Consider the following 25,724-nt stretch of genomic DNA (forward strand, 5'->3'; position numbering starts at 1 on the left):
CTCAAAGTCGCACAGGAACCCGCAGGAGGCACGAGCGGGAGGGCAGCAACGGCAGCAGCCGCCAGGTGGCGAGTCGGTGCTACCAACAATTGCCCAAGCTTTGCGGTTTCTAGATGTGCGTTGAACTTCTTTCGCACCGTACACAGCCAACCGTGCTCATCGGAGGTGTTGGCGACCGATCAGTGAGTGTTCGTAGCACGTGACGATGTGCCGATTGTCGTGATGTACGATCGTTGACGGAGTTTGGCCCAAACGTCCAAATACAGAACCGCAGAGCCTGGGCAATCGTTGGTTAGCACCGGTTCCGGCTGCTTACCCCCCGGCCGCCTCGTCTGTGGTTTCCTGTTCACCCCTTGCGGAAACTGCGCGCGTTACACATTCCACGGCGCGTCGAGATGCAGTTCGCGTGAATTGCATTCAATAAATAAATGATCAAAAGAATAGTTTACTTTAACAATCGTTATAATGTAGTGCATGCACAGGACACATGGACACTCCGCACGGCCCACGTGTGGCTCTGTTGCCCAACGTCACCGGGTTATTCTCTCGCCCAGCGACGACGGCACCCCCCCCCACTCCTTTCTCCCCCCCCCCCCCACTATTTCTAAATTCTCCCTCCCCACCATCCCCCCCGCCCCCGCCCCTAACCATAACCTCACTTCCCCATTTCCTCCTTGCATTGGCTCTCCATCTCAAAGCTCACACCTCGCCCCAAAGACAAAGATCCCCGTATAGCCTTAAAAGACTGCTGGGGCAAGTGTCGTTAGCGAGCACCTATGAAGGCCGGCACGGCACACGAGGGGGTGGGTGGGTGGCCAGCACCAGATACTCATTTGAGGCCGAGTCAACCTAGGGGAAGCCCTGGACCGGTTTTGATAATCATCGCTGGCGTTCTTGGCCGTGAGCGCGCGAGTCAAACTCGGGTCGCCGGGAGTCGTAGCCGCAGCGCGCTAACCGCTGCGCCACCGCTCCGCCTACACCTCTCCCCAGGCCGGAAGCCTCCTGGACTCGACGCCTCAGCAGTCGGAGCTCACACGAGACCCAAGCAGCTCGCTCGTCTCGTGGTGGGCGGTGTGCTCGCAGCACGGCGCAGACACGCAAATTTACGAACTCGCTGCGAGCGCTTAGCGATTCTGCGAGTCTATAGAGCTCCGCGCGTGCGAGTCGACGCGTCTCACTATGCCAGCCCACGCAGTCCCTGTATGTATGTACCGTATGTTGGACTTCTTTCGCACCGTACGTAGCCAACCGTGCAAATCGAAGGTGCAGGGGAAGGAAAACAAACTAAACACAAAAGGCAGTTCTAACGAAATGAGTTTTCAATCTAGATAATGATTTAAAAGTGCATCGCTCCCGGTGGCTTCCTCATATCGGAAGGAAGAGCGTTCCAGACGGCCGCAGAAGTGCATCTGAATGTGCGCGATGCGGTTGGCCATCTCTGTGCGATGGCTAACCAATATCTACTACTGTCGTGAATCTCTGACCTCCAGAAATGTAACGGAGACATCGAGGCCAACCCAGCGCACATCAACTGAAGCCAATTTCATCTTCTTGGTTCTTTCGGTAAAGTCACGTAGAAGGGAAATAATAAAATAATAAAAATCAAACATAATAAATTAATTCTCACGACGTTTCGGCCACAACGCAAGCAGCCATCCTCAGCTGAAGACCAGGTCTGTCGGGAAGACAGCGTCTGAAGCCAATTTCCCGGCTACCTGACTTTGACACGGACTTTCAGGTTGCCCTTCATCCAGACAGACGGGAGAAAAGAGAGACCTTGCTCCCCTCCACACACCATTCCAGCCTCCCTCCCTCCCTCTCCCCCAACCGGGGGCCCCTCCTTGCCCTCGTACCGAACATCCACACGTCGCTGGCTGACGTGTACTTGCAGAAGCTGATGGACTCGGGTGCCATCCACCTGATGGGGAGTTTGCTTTTACTGGCGGCTGAGAGGGAGAGGTGGGGAGGGAGACGTGGGGGGGGGGGAGGTGGGGGGAGAAGTGGGGAGGGAGACGTGGGGGGGGGGAGAGGTGGGGAGAGACATTAACATCTCGACGCAGCGGCGCCCCCTCAGCTGCCAGTCGTGGGAGGATGACTGTTGATTGTTGTTGCTGAGAAATCCCCGTTGGTAGGGAGAGTGATGTCAGAATCAGAATCTTTCAGAATCAGAATCTTCATTTAGACTGGAGGAATCCGATGGCTCATTTTCACGGCTACCAAACACACCAACCCGCAACGCCTCAAGGAAATTAAAATATGTCGGGGATAAGTTGGACGTGTGACGTACCCCCAAACTCTCCTGCACGCGTTACAACATTATCGGTGAGCCGGGAACCAAATATATTGTCTTAGTTGAATTAAAGAACCGTTATATGGTACATAATGCGTTTACTAAATATATACCGTATATGTTTTATGTGGTGTATGATGTGTATCATCGATGCAATATATAGTATATCACGTGGACATTAGTATATTGCTATGTACATTAGTATTTTGTGTATCATATGGACATATAGTATTTTACAGGAACGCTGACTTCAATAGGGTACCGTGGAATAGAAATATCTGTGGATGAACACTTTATTCAAGCAACTTTAACACCTCAGCTCCACCTCACCGTCCCACCCGCACACTGCGGTAGTACTCGCTGTCCACCTCACCATGCCACCCCTCACCTCGTCCTCACCCCCCCCCCCACCATGCCACCCGCTCACCTCGTCCTCACCCCCCCCTCACCATGCCACCCGCTCACCTCGTCCTCACCCCCCTCCCCTCACCTCGTCCTCACCCCCCCCCCTCACCATGCCACCCCTCACCTCGTCCTCACCCCCCCCCCTCACCATGCCACCCCTCACCTCGTCCTCACCCCCCCCCCCCCCACCATGCCACCCGCTCACCTCGTCCTCACCCCCCCCCCCCTCACCTCGTCCTCACCCCCCCCCCCTCACCTCGTCCTCACCCCCCCCCCCTCACCATGCCACCCGCTCACCTCGTCCTCACCCCCCCCCCTCACCTCGTCCTCACCCCCCCCCTCACCATGCCACCCCTCACCTCGTCCTCACCCCCCCCCCCCACCATGCCACCCGCTCACCTCGTCCTCACCCCCCCCCCTCACCTCGTCCTCACCCCCCCCCTCACCATGCCACCCGCTCACCTCGTCCTCACCCCCCCCCCCACCATGCCACCCGCTCACCTCGTCCTCACCCCCCCCCTCACCTCGTCCTCACCCCCCCCCCCTCACCATGCCACCCCTCACCTCGGTAGTACTCGCTGTCCCCCATGCTCCGGGAGAGGCCGAAGTCCCCGAGCTTCACGCAGTCGCGCGCTGCCACCAGCACGTTCCTCGCCGCCACGTCTCTGCGTGGGGTCACGGGGTCACGAGGTGACGGGGTCACGGGGGTCGTGGGGTCACGGTGGGGCGGGCGGGGGGGTCACGCAAGCGATCGTGCGCGTGAGGTCACACGGCGTCACGCGGAGTTACGAGAAACGCCAGGGGGTCATGGGGATAACGGGGTCATGGTTGAGACACGGGGGTCACAAGGTCACAGGGTACGTGCAGGAGGGTGTTCGTGACGTGCACCCGCCTATCACCACCTCCACCTGCTTACTCAATCGTGCACCACCTCATCTATATGCTCACCTGTGCACTCGCCTGTGCACCATCTCACCTGTACACTCACCCATGCACCACATTACCTATGCTCTCAGCTGCACACTACAAAGGCCCACGTAAAAACAGATTTGTCCAAAAAAAAACATCTCAAGAATCACCCTGCTGCAGAACCTTGCAGGGACAACCTGAGGCACCTGAGCTGATGTGCTGCCATCTGCCGCCCTCTCAGTGATCTATTCTGTGACAAAGTAGATCAGCTGCACTCCAATTGCACGACAAGCCTGGTCCAGGAGCTCATGCACAACACTGCCAGATACACAATCAGATAACGCGATGCGCATCAACAACGGAACCCTGACACCGATCCCCTGGCTCCCTATTCTGGCGAACATTCTGCCACCAAATAGCCGCAGAGTTCATCGCGCAAACTGCAAGTCAGTCTACACGTTGTTTTATTGCCAAAACAAACCGCCTACCCACAGTGCCGGATTAAGCTGGTGCGGGGCCTGTAGCATATGTTATAAAGGGGTCCTAAATATGAAAACACTAATTTTTAACTCGCATAATAAAGTAATTGTATTTTTTTATTTGCTATACAGCCAGATAATACGACAAATCACTAACCTTAAACACCCAGTCGTTCGTAAAAGTTGAAGGCGGTATAGTACTATAGTAGTAGAGCAAGTGCAGAATCACCGAACCGGAATTGATAGCTTGAAAACATTTCGCGCGGGCCCTTGAAAGTGCGGAGCCCGTAGCATATGTAGCTTCTTTTGCTACTGGAATTATCCGGCACTACCTACCCACCATCAACCAAGACCTCCCACCTCGCCACCGATCCCACTTCTGGGATCACGCTGCAGCTGCTGTCACCGTCATCCTAGAATCTCACCCAGATCCGTAAGAACGCTGCTAGCGTTCTCACAGAGTGGAACAACGCGGTCGTCCAAAATAATGAACACCTCCTCCTTATTCGAGAACCAAACATCCCACACCTCCTGATTCTGACCATTCCTCCTCGAAGACACTGGTTGGTGGAATCATCAATGCCATCAGAACATCAGCACACGACGATGTGCAAACATCTACTCCATAAAATGTATTATTATATTATTTTATTTTTATTTTATTTTACCTTTATTAATTTAAATTTTAAAAAAATGTTACCTTCTTGACTTTACCGAAAAAACCTAAGAATATTAATCCTTGCAGTCACGAAAGCTTCAAATCTAGAATTAATGTAAATTTTAAGACCAGTAGTGCGATTGTGGCCATGCAACTCAAAGTATGGACCGTAGAGTTAATCACTGCAGTCCACGTTCCTTCAGTGAAGAAGGACCAGCACTCACTCCATCTACCGAAGCCCTCTCGTCGTGGATAGCAGATCTGGGACATTGGCATTCAGCGTCTAAACGTATTGCTGCCAGACGCAGCAACGACAACAACAACGACAACAGCGACAACGACGACCCGTAAACCCACCTGTGCACCACCTTGCGGCTCTCCAGGTACGAGAGCGCCGTGCTGATCTGGCAGACGAAGGAAAGCAGCAGGTCTTGCTCCAGCTCCAGACAATTGGTCTGCAGGTACTTGCGTAGCTGGGAGCACGCACACCACCATCGACACCATCACCACCATCACCACCATCACCACCATCACCACCATCACCACCATCACCACCATCACCACCATCACCACCATCACCACCATCACCACCATCACCACCACCATCACCATCGCCACCATCACCACCACCATCACCATCGCCACCGCCATCACCATCACCATCACCACCGCCATCACCACCACCATCACCACCACCATCACCATCACCACCACCATCACCATCACCACCATCACCATCACCACCACCATCATCACCACCACCACCAACATCAATGACAAGAATACAAAGATCCCCCGTGTAGCCTTGCCAAACTGTTGGGGCAAGTGCTGTTAGCGAGCACCTATGAAGGCCGGAGCGGCACACGAGGCGGTGGGTGGCCAGCACCACGCCCGGCCGCCTTTGTCTCCCCAGTGGCGATGCTTACACACCGCACCAATTACTCATTTGAGGCTGAGTCGACCTAGGGGAGGCCCAGGACCGGTTCAGATAAATCGTCGCCGGTGATGGCCGTGAGCGGGAATCGAACCCGGGTCACCAGGTTCGCAGCGCATCGTGCTGACCGCTACACCACCGCTCCCCGCCACCATCACCACCACCATCACCACCATCACCACCACCATCACCACCACCATCACCACCACCTCACCCCCCCTTCACCGCTCCCATCGCCCGCCGGCCGCCTCACCTCCCCGTAGAGGCAGAGCTCCATGAGGAGGCTTTGTGGCTCTCCCTCGGCGATGACGCCCACGAAGCGGACGATGTGAGGGTGGTTAAACTCCTGCATCGTGTCTGCGGAGAGCGCGGCGCGTTAAATACATCAAAGCTGAGCTCAGAAACACGCTCACAACCCATAGCTCATCACAATACTCACCAAAATGTTCATTACCTAGCCACCATACGCATGAGCTTACCTCAGCATAATACCTCACCGACTTACCTCACCACCTTACTGATTACCTCACCACTAAACTCACCACTAAACTCATTACCACCACACTCTCCACCATGCCGCCATTCTCGCGACCATATTCACCATCGTAACTCAACCACTATCCCTCACCAGTCACAGCGTTCAAAACAACTGGTGGCGATGATGAAGACGATGAATAAATAAATACAAACTATGATAAATTGCTGATGCTAATTTGCTAATGAGTTGTGGATGAAGATGTATTGTTGGTGATGAGGATGTTCACAACGACGATGACGATGATCTTGTTGTTGGCGATGTGCTCGTCAATGATGATGATGATGTGAATGGATGTGATGTTGACGTACAGGCCTCCTGGAGGAATGCCTTGGACACAGTGGGATCCTTGCAAGTCTTCACGGCCACAGGCACCTCCACACCGTCCTGCGGGATCAAGACGCAGACAACGATGCTCCCAGTACCCTACAAAGGGCAGCACAGGGCATGGTGCTGTTGCAAGCAGCATGTCTTCCCCGTCCGCCTTTGTCTCCACAGTGGTGATGTCTACACACTGTGCCAGGTACACTCATTTAAGGCTGAGTCGACCTAGAGGAGTCCCAATACCGGTTCAGACTAATCACCAACGGATGTGAGCCGTGGCCTGGGATTCGAACTGGGGCACCACGTGCAGTCAGATGGTCGAATGGATAGAGGGGTCGCCAGGAACAGAGACAGAAACACAGCCACATAAATGCAGAGTTAGCGAGTCATGCAGATGGAGAGACACAGCGAGGGAGGTACATGGAGAGTGGGAGACGGATGGTCAGATCGTCAGACAAACGGAGAGATACAGATGCATCGAGTCACCGAGATGTCGGGGATTTAGGATGGGCTCTGCTGGGCTAGCATGGGCTATGTCTGTACGTCGAACTTCTTTCCCACCGTTCGTAGCCAATCGTGCTAATCGGATGTGCGGAGATAGACCTCGTGTCCCTGGGTCCTCACGTCCCGATGTCATCCCTGAGGCCGCGTCCCACTGAGTCCGTGTCTGCAAGACCTCGCTCTGCCCCCCCCCCCATGAGCCCGCGACCCCTGGGGGGCTCCTGGAGGTCCCCTGGGGGTCCCCTGGGGGGCCCCGTGGCCTGACCTGGTCGGTGTAGACCCCGCGGTGCACGTCCCCGAATTGTCCCTCCCCGAGGCACTCGGAGACGCGGACGCTGGCGCGCGCCACCTCGCCTCGGCGCACTTTGGGTGACACGGGTAGGGGGGGTGGGGGGCACGGCGTGAGGTGGTGGGCGAGGTGGTGTGTGGTGTGTGAGGTGGTGTGTGGTGGGTGAGGTGGTGGGTGAGGTGGTGTGTGGTGGGTGAGGTGGTGGGCGAGGTGGTGTGTGGTGGGTGAGGTGGTGTGTGGTGTGTGAGGTGGTGTGTGGTGGGTGGTGGATGAGATGGTGTGTGGTGGGCGAGGTGGTGGGCGAGGTGGTGTGTGGTGGGCGAGGTGGTGTGTGGTGGGCGAGGTGGTATGTGGTGGGTGGCGCGCGGCGCACGTGGCGTTCACAGTGCATGGGGTGCGGGGTGTGCGTTGCGAGTGGTGGTCAGGTCCACGGGGTGTGGAGCGCGTGGAGTTACGTGGTGTGTGCAGTGCGTGATTGCGTGGGATGTGCAATGCATGGTTCGTGGTGTGTTCAATGCTTGAGGTGTGCAGTGCATGGTGCGTGGTATGTGCAGTGTGTGAGTGCGTGGTGTGTGAGTGCGTGGTTCGTGGTGTGAGTGCGTGGTGCGTGTAGAGGGCGCGCACCAGGCAGGCAGCAGTACGTGCTGTCATCGTCCGGGATCTCGGCGTAGTCGTCGGCGTCTGTACGAGGGCAGCCACGCATCGTCACGGGTACAAAGACAAAGATCCCCCGTATAGCCTTACAATACTTTAGGGCCAAGTGCCGTTTGCGAGCACCTCGTGCACACAAACACACGCAGAAATACACACACACACACACACTCTGACAAATACTCAAAAACACTCACACAGACGGGCTGATTGGGACAGGCACTCCAGACACAATCGCACACCGAGAAATGCGCACACACAGACACTCTCACAGGCACCGACTCGCTCACACAGATTCACTCACTCACACACGGACACACCCGCAGACAATGACGCGCACAGATTCACTCACTCACACACGGACACACCCGCAGACAATGACGCTCACAGATTCACTCACTCACTCACACACGGACACACCCGCAGACAATGACGCTCACAGATTCACTCACTCACTCACACACCCGCAGACAATGACGCTCACAGCTTCACTCACTCACTCACACACGGACACACCCGCAGACAATGACGCTCACAGATTCACTCACTCACACACGGACACATCCGCAGACAATGACGCGCACAGATTCACTCACTCACTCACTCACACACCCGCAGACAATGACGCTCTCAGATTCACTCACTCACACACGGACACACCCGCAGACAATGACGCGCACACAGATTCACTCACTCACACACGGACACACCCGCAGACAATGACGCTCACAGATTCACTCACTCACTCACACACCCGCAGACAGTGACGCACACAGATTCACTCACTCACACACGGACACACCCGCAGACAGTGACGCACACAGATTCACTCACTCACTCACACACCCGCAGACAATGACGCTCACAGATTCACTCACTCACTCACACACCCGCAGACAATGACGCTCACAGCTTCACTCACTCACTCACTCACACACGGACACACCCGCAGACAATGACGCTCACAGATTCACTCACTCACACACGGACACACCCGCAGACAATGACGCTCTCAGATTCACTCACTCACACACGGACACACCCGCAGACAATGACGCGCACACAGATTCACTCACTCACACACGGACACACCCGCAGACAATGACGCTCACAGATTCACTCACTCACACACGGACACACCCGCAGACAGTGACGCACACAGATTCACTCACTCACACACGGACACACCCGCAGACAGTGACGCACACAGATTCACTCACTCACTCACACACCCGCAGACAATGACGCTCACAGATTCACTCACTCACTCACACACGGACACACCCGCAGACAGTGACGCGCACACAGAGAGTGGCACGCGCCACGTGCAGGGGATCGACACCGGTACACCCCCAACACCGCCCCCCCCCGCCCCCACCCCCATTTGGCTCTCATGACCCACTCCCCCAAACATTAGGGTTCGACTCCTGGTCTGGGGGTGAGCTCCTAGACTGTGCACTAGGTTACTGGGCTCGCATGGGCTATGCATGTACGTTGGGACTTCTTTCGCGCCGTACGTAGCCAACCGTGCTAATCGAAGAGGCTCGCTTGGGTTGAGAGGCTAGCGTTTGTTGAGAAGCTAGTGTGTTTAACACGTAGGCTATCGCGACCAATATTGTTCATATTGCCCGATGATGCTGGATGCAATTACCAGCGAAACGTCGTACTCAAATTGTAAATGTTGTGGTTTCACGCTTCAACACACCGGTGGGCTAAAGCAGTGAACTATTTGTCTTTTGTCAACGTGACACTTTTTTTACTGATTGGCCGTGTCGGGTGGTGGAGGGTTACGACACATTTATAAATAACGCGATCTAAACCCAAAAATCGTTGATTATGAAGCTAGTGTGGTCTAAATTTCGATTTAAAGCTTTCCTGACTGCAGGGATTCATCTTCTTGGTTCTTTCGGTAAAGTCACGTAGAAGGGAAATAATAAAATAATACAAATAAAACATAATAAAATAATTCTCACGACGTTTCGGCCACAAAGCAAGCAGCCGTCCTCAGGTGAAGACCAGGTCTGTCGGGGAGACAGCCGCTGTCTTCCCGACAGACCTGGTCTTCACCTGAGGACGGCTGCTTGCGTTGTGGCCGAAACGTCGTGAGAATTATTTTATTAGTGTGGTCTAGCTTGGGTTGAGAGGTGAGCATAGGTTGAGAGGGTAGCATGGGTTAACATGGGTTGAGAGGCTAGTGTGAGCTAGCATGGTTTGAGAACGTGGGTTTCATTTGGGCTGTGCTGGGCTAGCAGGGTGGTGGAGCGGCCCGGGTTGGCGTGTGACCGGGCCAAGCAGGAAGCCGAGTGAGAGGATGGCGAGGATGTGGGAGAGGGAAGGGAAGTGAGGCTTGCCCTGCGGTCTCTCTCTCTCTCTGTCCCCACACTCAACCCAGTGTGCCATGCGTACACAGTACGTACACACACAGTACATACACACACACAGTACACACACAGTACATACACACAGTACACACACAGTACATACACACACACAGTAAACACACAGTACATACACACAGTACATACACACAGTACATACACACAGTACATACACACAGTACACACACAGTACATACACACACACAGTACATACACAGTACGTACACACAGTACATACACACACACAGTACACACACAGTACGTACACACACAGTACACACACAGCACATATACACACACAGTACATACACACACAGTACATACACATAGTACATACACACAGTACACACACAGTACGTACACACACAGTACATACATACAGTACATACACACATAGTACATACACACAGTACACACACTACGTACACACACAGTACATACATACAGTACATACACACATAGTACATACACACAGTACACACACAGTACGTACACACACAGTACATACATACAGTACATACACACATAGTACATACACACACAGTACACACACAGTACATACACACAGTACATACACACAGTACATACACACACAGTACATACACCATACATACACACAGCACAATCAGTACCCACACAGCACTCTTATTTAATCAGAATAATAATAAAGTCGAACAAGACACCGAAATTATTGGCAAAAATGTTTACATTTGCTGCTCCGGAGATAAAGGGAGGCGTGGGAGCGAACACAAAATTAAAATCGATTCGGTTAACCGGTTCACCGTGGTGGAGTTTACACTTCGTTGGTGCTGTCTGGGCGGGCTGTGACTCACCCCTACAAACACTCGCCCCTAAAAACACTCACCCCTACAAACACTCGCCCCTAAAAACACTCACCCCTACAAACACTCGCCCCTAAAAACACTACAAACACTCGCCCCTACAAACGCTCGCCCTGGTCCTGTTGATGCAGCTGCACGCCACAACTCGGAGCACTCCATGTCAAAATTGCATCTCGCATCTCAAAAAATGCGCATCGTTCAGTCAGTCATCGGCCCTCCGCTAGCGACTCGCAAGCGATATTAAAACACATTCCTGCGGAGGGAGCTGGTAGGAACGTTGGGTTGCTCGGTCAATGGCCAGGGTCAACGGCGGCGTGGTGTATTCCGCAAATATGCCCGACTGTGAGGGCGGGCACAAGCCGGCGTGAGTTGGTTAAACGTTGAGTTTTATAAGAGCACCACGGGGTGACCAGCCCCTCCCCACCCAGCCCCACCCCTCCCACCCCCCACCCAGCCCCACCCTCCCCACCCAGCCCCTCCCCACCCTCCCCACCCAGCCCCTCCCCACCCTCCCCTCCCCACCCAGCCCCACCCTCCCCTCTCCACCCAGCCCCACCCTCCCCTCTCCACCCAGCCCCTCCCTTCCCACCCAGCCCCCCCTGCACGACGGACGGACACAATAATCCCTTGTGGGCTGGTGTAACCAGAAGGTTCCAACCAGTACTAGCACTGGTGAACACCTATATTGCGACTCACTCGCAAAGCGCGATGGGCTAAAGGGCCGTCCATAAATGACGTCACACGATTTTGGACGATTTTTGACCCCCCCCCCCTCGTCACACGGCGTCACAAAAGTCAAACCCCCTCTCAAATATGACGTCACAAAGCTCTGCCCCCCCCCCTAAAAAAAAAACATGCTTCAAATCGCTTTAAAATATTGTCATTGTAGTGCGTATTTAATGTGGCGCTGCACTCTGATGTTGTAGGAGAAAACATTGATTAAAACGTCTATTTAATTAAGTAGAACGTGTTGTCTATATTTATTTAAAGTTACGCATTTTTACGTGACGTCACATTTCTCAACCCCCCCCCCCCTCGTTACACATCGTCACAAATGCCTAACCCCCCGCGTGCGTGACGTCATTTATGGACGGCCCCTAATCGTCGAGTGCTCACCCACTCGTGTTGGACGACTGGCTGTGTGTGCGAGGTGGCTTCGTGTGGGATGCTCGGGGCTACCCCCCCCCCCCCGTCTCACCGAATGCTCCGCTGGGCCCCCCAGCCCCCAGCAGCGAGGGGACTCCCCCGTCCACGCCGCCCTGCGCCACGCGGCAGTGGCCGTCGAGCAGCGTGGAGAGAGACTCGGCCTCGTACGACCCCCGGACCAGGAGAATGAGCGGCTGGGAGACACAAAGACACAGATCCCCCGTGTAGGTACTCGTTTGAGGCTGAGTCGACCTAGGCGATGCCCAAGACCGGGCAGACATTTGCGTCACTGGTGTTGGTGGCCCGTGAGCGGGAATCGATCTCGGTCTGTCAGGTGCGTAGCGCAGCGCGCTAACCGCTGCACCACATATCCACGCGGGAGGAGCACACACACGCGCACAAACAAACATTAACACAAACACACGAATACATTAAGACACGAAGACAGACCCCCCTTGTAGTTACACCAGGCTGTTAGGTCACGTGCTATTGGGTGGTGTGGCCGCAGCCATGTCCAGCCAGCCTTTGTCTCCTCAATGCTGACGATTTACACACTGAACCGGGCACTCATACATGGCTGAGTCGACCTAGGGGAGGCCCAGGAACGCTCCAGATCATCGCCGACGTTGGCCGTGAAGCAGGCAAGGCTGATGAGTCGGGTGCCCTCTGGTTACCTCCTCTCCCAGGCGTTGGCTAAAGTGGTCCCACGGCAGGGAATCATCACCGGCTGTGGTCAATCCACTGCTGGGTTACACTGCGGGCGAGAAGAGGGGTCAATCTAGGATTGAAACCCCCACGACCCCCCCCCTTACCCCCACCGTCTGTGCGTGCGTGAGCGGCGAGAGTCGTGGCGCGCCTCACCGTGCCCGAGTCCCTGAGTCGGAGCTGCACGCAGCCTCGCTCCGCTCCCTGCACCGCCTCCACTCGGCACACCGCGTCCAAGCGCGCCAGCAGCACCGGCTGGCGGGGGGGGGGGGAGTGAGGGGGTGGGGGGAAGAGGGGCGAAGGGTCAAGGTCAGGTGCACGAGCGGCAGGTGAGACGCGAGTATGGGTAAAGGGCAACCGGGGGGTGGGGAGGTACAGGTGAGGGGTGGGGTGGGGTAAACAGGGGTGGGGTGGACAGGTGAAGGGTGGGCAGGTGAGGGGTGGGTGGACAGGTGAGGGGTGGGGTGGACAGGGGAGGGGTGGGCAGGTGAGGGGTGGACAGGTGAGGTGAGGGGTGGGAAGGTGAGAGGTGGGGTGGGCAGGTGAGGGGTGGGTGGGCAGGTGAGGGGTGGGTGGCCAGGTGAGGGGTGGGTGGCCAGGTGAGGGGTGGTGTGAACAGGTGCTCCCCACCTCGGCGGTCGTGTCTGTCGAGTAGCTGATGTCGCTGTCGGGTCCAATCACCAGCTGCACCTGCACGGGCCACTCGTTCTGCGGGGGAGGCGGGGAGGTGGGAGCAGCAGGATGGACCTAACACCCAGAACCCCAACTCGCACCCCCATCCCGCACCCCCATCTCGCACCCCCATCTCGCACCCCCATCTCCCACCCCCATCCCGAGCCCCATTACGCGCCCTCATCCCGCACCCACACCTCGTACCCCAATCCCGTACCCCCATCTCGCACCCCATCCCGTACCCTCAACTCGCACCCCCTTCCCGCACCCCCATCCCGTACCCCCATCCCGCACCCCCTTCCCGTACCCTCAACTCGCACCCCCACCTCGTACCCCCATCCTGCACCCCCACCTCGTCCCCCATCACGTACCCCCATCCCGCACCCCCATCCCGCACCCCATTCCCGTACTCTCAACTCGCACCCCCATCCCGCACCCCCTTCCCGTACCCCTGTCCCGTACCCCCGTACCACACCCCCCGTCCCGCACCCCCAGCTCGCAGGGCACGCGCTCCTCGTAGAAGGGCCGCACGGCTGCCATCAGGCGCAGGCTGCGCTCCATGCACTGCTCCTGGGTGAGTGCCGCGTACAGACGCAGCACCTCCTGCACCTGGCGCCGCAGCAACTTCACCTGCACAGGCAACCCGCATGGCGCGAGGTCGCGTGAGGTCACGTGACACGGGGTGAGGTCAAGTGAGATGGGGTGAGGTCACGTAAGACTGGGTGAGGTCACGTGAGACGGGGTGAGGTCACGTGAGGTCGCGTGAGGTCACGTGAGACGGGGTGAGGTCTCGTGAGACGGGGTGAGGTCACGTGAGACGAGGTGAGGTCACGTGAGGTCACGTGAGACGGGGTGAGGTCGCGTGAGACGGGGTGAGGTCACGTGAGGTCACGTGAGACGGGGTGAGGTTGCGTAATGTGGTTGTGCGAGACTGCGCGTGAAGGTGTGCTGTTGCGTGAGGTTGCATGATATGGAATGAGTCTTGCGTGACAGTTGCATGGAGGTTGCGTGAGAGTTGCGTGGCAGTTGCACAAGAGTTGCATGACGGTTGCGTGAGAGTTGCATGCGTCACCTTCATGGTGGTGAGCAGAGACTCCGGGAAGAACGCACGCAGACCCCGCTCCGAGCGCCTGGGGGGAGCAAGGCGGGAGGTCACGTGGTGCTGGGGATCCGGGAGATCATCCCCCTCCCCCCCTCCCTCCCTTGGCCGTTCCAAAGAAGAGGCCGGGGCTGTGTGCCCCCTCCCCCTCTCGCTCTGCTGACGAGATACTGAATGTCGAAACCGGTTCAGAGTTTGCTTGTATTGAAGCAATTCCGCTGAGAATGATGCACGACCGTGCAGAAAGAGCCGTTCGGCTGGTGTTCAATTAATACAACGTGGGAAAATCCTACACGAAAGAAATATGGGACGGGTATGGGGATTTATCGTCTCACTATTAGTCTCCCCAACGACTCTGACGATTGTTTTGTTGTGACCTCTGGTCTGTTCTCCTCTGGGGACCTGACCTGTCCGGTGATAGAAATAATGGGCCATTGCCAGAAAATCGCCTATATTTTATATACAAAAAGTTCCTGTTAAGGACGCACACACATATCCACACACACACAGACCCACACACGCACAGACCCACACACGCACAGACCCACGCACACACAGACCCACACACACGCGGAGTGTTGCTCTTAAGGGGCCGTCCATAAATGACGTCATGCACCTAGAGGGGGGGGGGGTCAGACATTTGTGACGAGGGGGGGGGGGGTTTGAGAAATGTGACGTCACATTAAAATGGGCAACTTTAAATAAATATAGACAACACGTTCTACTTAATTAAATAGACTTTTTTTTCTCCTACAACATCAGAGTGCAACGCCACATTAAATATGCACTACAATGACAATAGTTCAAAGCGATTTGAAGCATGTTTAATTTTCAAAATGTAAATATGGTTTTGGGGGGTGGGGGGCAGAGTTTTGTGACGTCAAATTTGAGGGGGGGGGGGGGGGTCTGACTTTTTGTGACGCCGTGTGACGAGGGGGAGGGGGGGGGGTCAAAAATCGTCCAAAATCGCGTGACGTCATTTATGGACGGCCCCAACTGCGTTAGCGCAGCAGCACCGCGTCAGAAGCGTCACCGCCGAACGATTCGCGTGACAAGGCGAAGGAAGGAAGTAGTCCTGCCCACGGCTTGCCCGCGTGTCACAACTCACTCCAGATGCTCGAAGAACTTCTTATCCCCCAAATTGTACGGGCCGCTGTTGCAGGTCCGCCTGCGTCAGTCCGCACGCACGCGACAAGGAGGCGGGGGGAAGGAGTGGGAACTCGAGAGGACTCTGCGCCATCTCTAGAAAAGGGAACTGGAGAAATTATCGCGGCAGGGCCAGGCGGTTCGCCGTGACTTTGCACGTGGCTGGTCTGTAACCACCCTCCCCCCAATATCGAACTGTGGAGGCAGCTGCAGCAACGAGGGTTGATGGATCACACATAGTCGTGTTCATTATTCACACTTGAATAAATTATTCACACTTGAATAAATTATTCAAACTTGAATAAATGAACACGACTCATCGTTAATTGGCCCCAAAAAAATCTTAAGATTTCAAAAAAAGTCCCAATGCAGGAGGATCCTGCTGAAGTGTTTGTTTGTTTATTTATCTTCATTCGTGGCACGGATGGTGCCGCTAACCCAGTTGCCCGCTTATTTCACGAGGGAGATCCGTGTCGCTGCGTGAGCACAGCAGCAGCAGCAGCAACACAGACAAAACATCGACACGTATTGCAGAGAACGACACAGCAGAGCCCTTAATGAATATCGCACAACTCACCACACCAGGTGCTTAACAATCATAGCCAAAACGCACAGTGGGAAGGGCGCGAGGCCTGAGGGTAAAGTAACGTGGTCATTTTTCGAGTTTAAGCTTTCGTGACTGCAGGGATTCATCTTCTTGGTTCTTTCGGTAAAGTCACGTAGAATGGAAATAATAAAATAATAAAAAGAAAACATAATAAAATAATTCTCACGACGAGAAGACAGAGTCTCGACAGACCTGTTCTCCACCTGAGGACGGCTGCTTGCGTTGTGGCCGAAACGTCGTGAGAATTATTTGATAATGTTTTATTTTTATCATTTTATTATTTCCATTCTACGTGACTTTACCGAAAGAACCAAGAAGAAAAAAACGTGGTCATCGTGGGAAGAGGCGTGGGCCGATGGGTGGAGTGGGCGTGGTCACTCTTTGAAGGGGCGGGGTTGTGGGCTGAGTGGGCGTGGTCATCGTGTGAAAGGGGGCGGAGCTTACTGGATGTTGAGGCAGCCGAGCTGCAGCGCCATGCCGTCCGACTCCCTCTCCACGTGCTCCTCGTGGAACGCGTGCCACTCCTGGTACAGCGCCAAAGACAAAGATCCCCCGTATAGCCTGAACACTGTTGGGGCAAGTGCTGTTAGCGAGCACCTATGAAGGCCGGCACGGCGCACGAGGGGGGTGGGTGGCCAGCACCACGCCCGACCGCATTTATCTCCTTAGTGACGATGTTTACACACCGCATCAGGTGCTCATTTGAGGCTGAGTTGACCTAGGGTAGGCCCAGGACCGATTCAGAAAGTTGTCTCTGGTGTTGGCCGTGAGCGCTAACCGCTACACCACCGGGTACAGCGCCACACAGAACACAGAGACAAAGCTCACAGCATCCACGGCGCGTCCAGGTGTGTTTGGGGGGCGGGGGGCAGGTTGCCGCAACTTACCTGCTGGTACAGGTAGGTCAGAAGCACCGGGTTCTTGACCAGCTCGTCCCAGAACCCCTTGGGCAAATATCGGATCCGCAGGTCGTACCTGTGGAACAGAGGCGAGGGCTGCCATCACAACAGCCTAGGACGGTACCAGTGGGGGGTTCGATTATTTAGATTATTTGGTTGCTATAAATGTCCGCATGATAAGCCACTTCGTTGAGCTACCATTTGTGATCGCCAGGTCGCTTCTGAAACAGAGGTTAGTCTCTCGGTGGGCTTTACCTGATGAACTACAAGACATTTTATTTGTATATATTTTGAAGTGATTTGCTTAATTTTCCTATACTTTGCACTCATATCGTGTTTTTTTGTATCGTTTGTTGTTGTTGTAACCTTCTGACACCGTGCCCCGACTGGACATCTGTAAAAAAAAAGAGCTTTATCGCCCATCGGATTCCTCCCCCAGCACAAATACACATTCTGGTGGGCGAGTTTAGGTTGAGCGGACACGTGTTTAGGGTCGGGGGGGGTGGTGGGGGAGCTGGGGGTCACCCCCCCCCCCCGTGTCTCCTCACCTGCACAACAGTGGCATCACTTGGCTCGTGCGCACCTCTCGCACGAGCCACGTGTGCGGCAGCCATCGGGAGGCGCGCGTGGTCACGTGGGCCTCGCGCAGCGCGAACAGCCCCACGATGGCGCGCGCGTGCGGCCGCGCCTGCAGCATCGCGTCCACCAAGTCCTGTGCGTGTGTGTGTGCACGTGCAGGTGTGTGTGTGTGTGCACGCGCATGTGTGTGCACGCGCAGGTGTGTGTGTGTGCACGTGCAGGTGTGTGTGTGTGTGCACGCGCATGTGTGTGCACGTGCAGGTGTGTGTGTGTGCACGTGCAGGTGTGTGTGTGTGTGTGCACGCGCATGTGTGTGCACACGCAGGTGTGTGTACAGGTGAAACACAGGTAAATGCATGTGTGTGAACGGGTGGAACACGGGCGAACACGGGTTAACACGGCACGTGCAAGTGTGTGTACAGGTGAAACGCAGGTAAATGCAGGTGTGTGTACGGGTGGAACACGGGGTGAACACGGGTACATGAAGGTGTGTGGACGGGTGTAACACGGGTGAACACGGATTTGTGAACAGGTGGAGACGGGAGTGGGGAAACAGGTAAACACAGGTAAACACAGGTAAACACAGGTAAACACAGGTAAACACAGGTAAACACAGGTAAACACAGGTAAACACAGGTAAACACAGGTAAACACAGGTAAACACAGGGGTATGCGCATGGCTATACACACGTAGTGTACGGGTAAGACAACATGTGACTCATCGCTGGCACATGCAGGTGTGCTGACGGGGGAACACAATTCAACACAGGTAAACACCGATGTGTGGACAGGTAAACGCAGACGTGTGCATGACGATACAGGTGCACAAGAGTAAACACGGTATATGCACGAGACGTACACAAGCATACGAGTACGTGATAGGTGCTCGCGAACAGAACTTGCCCCCCCAAGAGACTTACAGAGATCGTTGTTTTTATATTTGGGTCAGGTGTGTGTGGGGAGTGAGGCAGGTATGTGTGTGGGGAGTAATGCAGGTGTGTGGGGGGGGGGGTGAGGTGTGTGTGGGGAGTGAGGCAGGTGTGTGTGGGGGGGGGGGGGTGAGGTGTGTGGGGGGGTGAGGTAGGTGTGTGTGTGGGGAGTGAGGCAGGTGTGTGTGGGGGGGGGTGAGGTTTGTGGGGGGGGGGTGAGGTAGGTGTGTGGGGGGGGGGTGAGGCAGATGTGTGTGTGTGGGGGAGTGCGGCAGGTGTGTGTGTGTGTGGGGGAGTGGGGACAGGTGTGGGTGTGTGTGTGTGGGGGGCAGGTGTGTGTGTGTGGGGGGGAGTGGGGGACAGGAGTGTGTGTGGGGGGCAGGTGTGTGTGGGGTCACGATTATCTGAACCGGTCCTGGGCATCCCCTAAGTTGACTCAGCATCAAATGAGTACCTGGTGCGATCTGTAAACATCGCCACTGGGGAAACAAAGGCGGCCGGGCGTAGTTACCGACCACCGACCCCCTCGTGCGCCGTGCCCGCCTTCATAGGTGCTCGCGAACAGCACTCTCCCCAACATCCCGCTCAGACTCGACGTGGGATCTTTGTCTTTGTACGCGGAACAGGTGGCAGTGTGTACACGCGCGCGCGCGCCCATAGCACGCACCTGCACGGTGCTCTGCTCCCCGTAGGGAACGCTCTCGCTGCCCGGCTGCGCGCCGCTCTTGAAGTGGTGCAGTACGCAGAGCGACGGCCCCAGCGCCCCGATGGCGCTGCCACCGCCGCTGGGTTGCACCCCGGGGCCTGGCAGGAGGCTGCTGGGTCGCGGGAGCGCGGGCACGGTGCTGCTGCAGCCCACAGCGGGGTCGTGAAGGGGGCTCTGCAACGGAGGCAGGGCGCTCGTGCCGTGATGCACGGGGGGACCTTGCAGGATGCTCGGCACGGGGGGCAGGGCGCTGGGTTGCACGCGAGGGGCTCGGGGGAGGTTGTTGGGTCGCGGGGTCAGGGTGCCGGCCACAGCGGGGTCATGGAGTAGGCTGGGCAACGGGGGCAGGGCGCTGGGACCTTGCCTCCCCGTGCCGTCGCTCGCCAGAGTCGCGTATCTCACCCTGCCTCCTGGCAGTGGCAGTGGTGCCGAGTCGTCGCGCGAGGGGCCCTGCTGCTCTCGGGGCCACGAGGAACTGAGCGGGCCGCCGCCTGCGGGTCCGCGAGGCGAGGACTGCACCGGGTGGCGCTTGGAAGACCTCTCCGATGTCCGGCTCACCATCGCGTACATAATGTCTGCAACTGGGACCAGCGGGTCGTTGACGTCCCTGGCGCGGCCTGCCGAGTAGGGGGTGAGGTGGTTGGGGTCGGAGGGGTTTTGGTTGCACGCGTCGAGAGCTGTGCGAGCGTTGGGTCAAGCGCGCGGTTGGTTCCGCCGTAGTTTTTTTTCGTGAGCTGGTCACGGCTTACGATGCCATCGAAAAGCCAGGGCATGTGGGACACCCTTCACACTTTCGTGATCCTCCGCTCTCTCTCTCTCTGATCCTCGCTGCTCGTGGTCGTTAAGGACCTGCAGGAATTGTGCGGAGGCTTCTGGTAAAGCTGCGTGATTGGCAGACAGAGCGATTCCCTGTTCACATTGAAATGTGAGCAGGGATGTCCTCTAGATCCTACACGAACGTATAATCATCACGTAATAAGTATCATGGTTTTCCAAAACTCCAGTTCTCACGACTCAACACGCTACAAAATTCCGCATGAACCAATGTTTTCCCACTCAAATACACATGAAGTATTTCCACACTGCACGCCCCCGATGATTGTTGAATACGACCCACGTGGCGCGCGCTAAGCAATGATGTCTGCGCCACGTGCAACACGTGTCCACTCGCCGATACGATGGGCGGTGGTGGTGGCTATGCACGTGGCCTGTAAATGCAGCACTGTCGAGGCAGCGAGGGTCGGTGGATCACACACAGCTGTTGTGCAACTACTGCAAGTGGACTAATCGCCACCTGGTTAAATTTGTACGGGGATGCAGTGTTGCTTCCTCGTTCGTGCATGTGGATTCTCTGCGGGTGCTTCGGTTTCTCATGATTCATTATCTGAAAACATCTTAAAATAAAAACAACCCAATGCAGGACCCTTTTGAAAAAGAGTCCTGGATAAGTAAGAACCGTATATTTAAATGAATTATCAAGTGGTGTCCCCTAGGTCTACTCAACCCTAAATGAGAGTAGCTGGTCGTGGTGCTGGCCAGACCACCAGCTCGTACGCTGTGTCAGCCTGCAAATGTAGTTGCTAATGTGGGGAGCACAGGTGGTGCATCTGTCGGTCGTCTCAGTCGGTCAACCCATGACAACCTGCGTCTGTCCTATGACGTCCTGCCATCAGCGAGCCTTCCACACTTCACTTAGCCTCGAGGCGCACCTAGCCTGGCACAAGCGCCTTGGGGACGTCACCGCCACTTGGTGGCGATCGACCGTGGTTGTTCGTTTGTCTGCGAATGATGACTGCATGTACATAGACACGTGTGTCTTTGTCTCCATGCGCCCCTTCGTGTCTGTGTGTTCTTTTAATACCTGCGCTTATATCTGTGCTTGCACGAGCGTGTGTCTTTCTGGAGCCGGTCCGTGTGCCTTTCATTGTCAGACACATAGACGTATATATATGTACCGTGTATGTATGTGTCGGCCTTTCTGTGCGCGCGCGTGTGTGTGTCTCTCTTTGATTCGTATGCTGCGCTACGAACCCAGCGAGCCGAGTTTGATTACCGCTCAACGCCCACCAACAGCAGCGATGACTATTTGAACTGACCCTTAGGTCTGTGCCGTGTTGGTCTTCAAAGGTGCATCCAAGTGCCCCGTGTGTCTCTGCGCGAGTCTCACCGTGACCGACTCCCGCCCCCGGCTCCATGCCCGGGCTCTCGTAGTTGTCTCCGACCCCTCCCTCTGCCACTCGCTTCAAGGTGCCCTGGTCCACGCGGGCGTTGTGGGTCCTGGGTGAGGGTCCTGGATAGCGCTGCAGCCCTGCCTGGTTCTTTTTGTTCTGCGTTTGAGCGCCGAGTCTGAAACAGGAACCTCCGCTGCAAGCTGATAAGGGGCAGAGACCGCAGCGTGTTCAGCACTGTACGTACACATGGACACACGGACACACACCCACACACATAGAACTATAAGACAAAGATCTCCCGTGTAGCCTTCACAGAGTTGTGTTGGGGCAAGTGCTGTTAGCGAACGTCGGCACGGCTCGCGAGAGGGTGGTGGGTGGCCACAGCACCGCGCCGTGCCGCCTTTGTCTCCCGAGTGTCGATATTTTCACATCGCACCCGGATACTCACTTGAGGCTGAGTCGACCTAAGGGAGGCCCAGGACCGGTTCAGATAATTGTCACCGGTGTTGTCCGTGAACAGGAACCGAACTCGGTTCGCGGAATGGAAAGGTACGAGTCTTGGTATAAAACCTATTTTGTCCACCGGCCCTTGTACTCAAACTTACCGAACGTTGGTCCAGGTTTAAAGAGTTCGGAGATGTACCGGTCGGTACATACGTCCACACAGGGACGCCGATTCGCCCACGTGGTATTTTAACAGATTGCGTTGGGGCATGTGCTGAGAGCGAGGAGCGCATGCGAAGGCCGTGACGTCACACCGCAGGGGGCGGGGTGGTGGATGTCACACACCACTACGTCATCGCCATCAGCCGTGATCACTCCGCTGCTGGATGAGAACCTCCCCGGTGCCATCGTGGCCGTGGCCTCCATCGCCTACCCAACCCTCACGGGCGAAATGTCCTCTCCGTTGGCTACGACCCGGTCATCAAGCCTGCACCGTCTTCCATCGTCCCTTCCCAACGACGGGTCTTTGCCCAAGCCGCGCTGATTCAACTTGTATTTTGTTGTTATTATAATTAACGATGCGATGTCTTTAAACCTGGATATATGTTCGTTATCTCATTCGCGTGCACTTCAGTGGTTTCTTCCTCGCTGTCAATCAATGCAGTTTACACGCGGACCCACCCAACGCACCCAACGTAAATACACACACGTAAATACACACACGTAAATACACACACGTAAATACACACACGCAAAAACACACACGTAAATACACACACGCGTATTCACCCGCAGAAAGCTATGCATAGGCACGAATGGGGGAAAGCATTGACCATGGTGGCTCAGGTTTGCTGATGGCAGAAATAACCATGACCGATGGAAATACACCGCAGGAAAAACGGGTGAATCATTTTAAAGTCGCGCTCAATTGCAGTCACCTATTGCAGGCCATGGTAGGCGCACGTGGCGTTAGGTGACGTCCGAAAGCGATAGACGCCACGTTGACCGTTAAGAATACACGTGCGTTCGTGTGTATTTACGTGTGCATGTGTGGCTGTGTGGAAATGGCATTGTGTGACATAGAGAGGAAACGAGAAAAAGACAGTGATTGATTTTATTTTATTTCTAACTACGTGACTTTACCGAAAGAACCACAGAGTATGGATTCCTGCAGTCACGAAAGCTTCAAATCAAGATTGAGAAAAAGACCCGACATGGATTAGAGAACAAATACCCCAGGTTATATTTTACTGAAATAGTCGCTCCATCTCCCCGCGGTAGACGTTCTATCAAGACGCCTTTCCTCACTTCGGCTGACATTCCGGCATTAGTCTTGACCATGAGCCCCTTCTAAAGCGACGGCCAATACCACACCATCACTTCCACCACACGTGCTCCAACCCACGCGTGTTCGTATTTTCGTTTCTACACGACATTCTAGGAAATGCAACTGCAGTACACATATTGAGAACAAAGTAATTAATTAGTTTACAAAAACGGAACAAGCTTCGCTGAGATCAAACGAAAAAAAACCCGCAAAATACATCGATGCACGTGTACACATATATATATCAGAAGGGAAGAGGGAAATCAGACAACATGACGCGCTGCAGATACGCCGTGCCGCGGCCGTGGTTGGATCAGCAGCGCTCCTCTTGTCTCAACCTGTTAACTGAGCCGGAAGCTACATTTACCTGCTACCCACACCGCACCAGTGGTTTTGGTCACGGAGTTTCCATTATGGAACCACAATGAGGTGTGGTTTTTTAATTTTCGTTAGCCACGTACACACATACGTACGTACACACGTACACACACACATACGTACACACACACATACGTACACACACGTACACACATACGCAAGGCCGTAATTATAATATATATTGGGGGGGGGACACATCCCCCCCCCCCAATATTCAAATATGCTTAAAATGTCCCCCCCAATATATTGCTATTAAAAAAAATTGCTATGCTATGTAAATAAAAACAACAATTTGCTAAACCTTGGCCACAATATCTGGACTTGTCTTCATATAAATCAACGTATAGATTTCTGTTTATATGATTGTGGTTATGGTTGTACTTTATTAATCCCTAATCTCTGCCATTACATACAATGAAACAAGAAATGGTAAAAAAGTAAAAACAGAGCAAAGTAATGCAAAATAAATAAAAAGCCCATCCCACGTGCTACTGAAATGTAACTGGAATTTTAAAATGCCATTTTTTAAAACACTAAATTGGAAATAGGAAAATGCTTTTATAATCCTCGCTGTTTTAAATGTCATTATAAATGCCATATGTCAGCTCGTATCACGAGTGTGTTATCATGGATCGCTTACTACATTTCCATTGCGCGTAGTTTTGGTTCATTATTTTAATTATCAATAATTGTTTGGTGCAACCCCTGTAAACTCTCTCCTCCGGTTTAACGTGCTCAGACGTTTTGGCCTGGTCGCCATGGACGTCGCCGTGGCGAGATGTTAACTACCTCGCCTGGTATACAGGAGGTCGTGGGTTCGATCGCGACCGTGGCGCCTGCATATTTGGAGTTTGCGGTGTTTCTCTCTCCGTGGTCGCGTGGACTTTTCTCCGGGTCCTTCGGTTTTTTCCCTCTATATTTATAAAGTGTTTGGCTGCTATCCATTTGCACGTGATACGCCAGTTCGTTAAGCTATCATTTGTGGCCAGGTCGCTTCTGAAACACAGCTACATAGCTCAGTGGGCCTCACCTGGTAAAATAAAAACAAATGAAAAAGAGCGTCTTAGTTCAATGGGTCTTACCCAAAATAAACTGCCTGACTTGACTGATCTGGCTACGCAGATTTACCGGGGCCTGCCCTCCGTCATCAAGGTCGCTCATGATCAAGGTATAACCGCCGTTGTGTTATGCGGGTGTTATCTATTCCACCCCGTGTCAGAGTTGATCTGAGAGTGAAACGAGAGAACACATCACTGGAAAGCGCACGAGATACTTTGGCATGGCTCTCCGCCTTCGTAATCGAAGACATGCTCACCGGGTATCCACGCACACATTATACACACGTACGCGTTCAAATGAATGCTAAGTCATACAAATGTGACCATCCCTTGAGAAAAAAAAATTAAACAGGCGAAGTCTCGCTCAGACACAGAGCTGCACCGTATTTAATTCCGCAATTAAAACACGAAGCTGTTACACCTTATATTCTTAGGTTTTTTCGGTAAAGTCACGTAGGTAAAACATTAAAATTAATGAAAGTAAAATAAAAAAAAATAAAAAATCACGACGTTTCGGAGGCAACACAAGTCTCCGTCATCAGGTGGGACCGTCACAGCCAGTGAGGCTCACTTGATGCAGCAAATCTGGCTGTGACGGTCCCACCTGATGACGGAGACTTGTGTTGCCTCCGAAACGTCGTGATTTTTATTTTTTATTTTATT

At 54.5% G+C, this 25,724-nt stretch overlaps 1 protein-coding gene across 4 annotated transcripts in view; it reads right to left on the reverse strand.

Moving 5' to 3' along the window:
• LOC144717947 (focal adhesion kinase 1-like) overlaps positions 1-22,563 on the reverse strand; it is a 36,248-nt gene extending 13,685 nt beyond the window's left edge. Inside the window, exons 1-19 of one of the 4 annotated variants that reach the window (XR_013585164.1) lie at positions 22,460-22,557; positions 21,851-22,088; positions 19,645-20,300; positions 18,018-18,181; positions 17,458-17,545; positions 17,015-17,094; positions 15,926-15,985; positions 14,791-14,848; positions 14,208-14,348; positions 13,677-13,754; positions 13,203-13,301; positions 12,394-12,535; positions 7,949-8,005; positions 7,301-7,398; positions 6,522-6,597; positions 5,929-6,032; positions 5,099-5,214; positions 3,260-3,360; positions 1,854-1,946 (exon numbers count right to left, since the gene is read on the reverse strand). Coding sequence is in view for 3 of the 4 variants with exons in the window: in XM_078593774.1 (XP_078449900.1) it covers positions 1,854-1,946; positions 3,260-3,360; positions 5,099-5,214; positions 5,929-6,032; positions 6,522-6,597; positions 7,301-7,398; positions 7,949-8,005; positions 12,394-12,535; positions 13,203-13,301; positions 13,677-13,754; positions 14,208-14,348; positions 14,791-14,848; positions 15,926-15,985; positions 17,015-17,094; positions 17,458-17,545; positions 18,018-18,181; positions 19,645-20,300; positions 21,851-21,878 (2,239 nt within the window). In the remaining variant the exon portion in view is untranslated. Of the gene's footprint in view, positions 1-1,853; positions 1,947-3,259; positions 3,361-5,098; positions 5,215-5,928; positions 6,033-6,521; positions 6,598-7,300; positions 7,399-7,948; positions 8,006-12,393; positions 12,536-13,202; positions 13,302-13,676; positions 13,755-14,207; positions 14,349-14,790; positions 14,849-15,925; positions 15,986-17,014; positions 17,095-17,457; positions 17,546-18,017; positions 18,182-19,644; positions 20,301-21,850; positions 22,089-22,459 lie in introns of all 4 variants that reach the window. The other 3 variants (XM_078593774.1, XM_078593773.1, XM_078593775.1) reach the window with 3 other exon arrangements.
• Between the last annotated feature and the right edge of the window lie 3,161 nt (positions 22,564-25,724).

This window comes from Lampetra planeri, chromosome 4 (genome assembly GCF_965212315.1).
Source record: "Lampetra planeri chromosome 4, kcLamPlan1.2.h2, whole genome shotgun sequence".
Classification (NCBI taxonomy): Eukaryota; Metazoa; Chordata; class Hyperoartia; order Petromyzontiformes; family Petromyzontidae; genus Lampetra; species Lampetra planeri.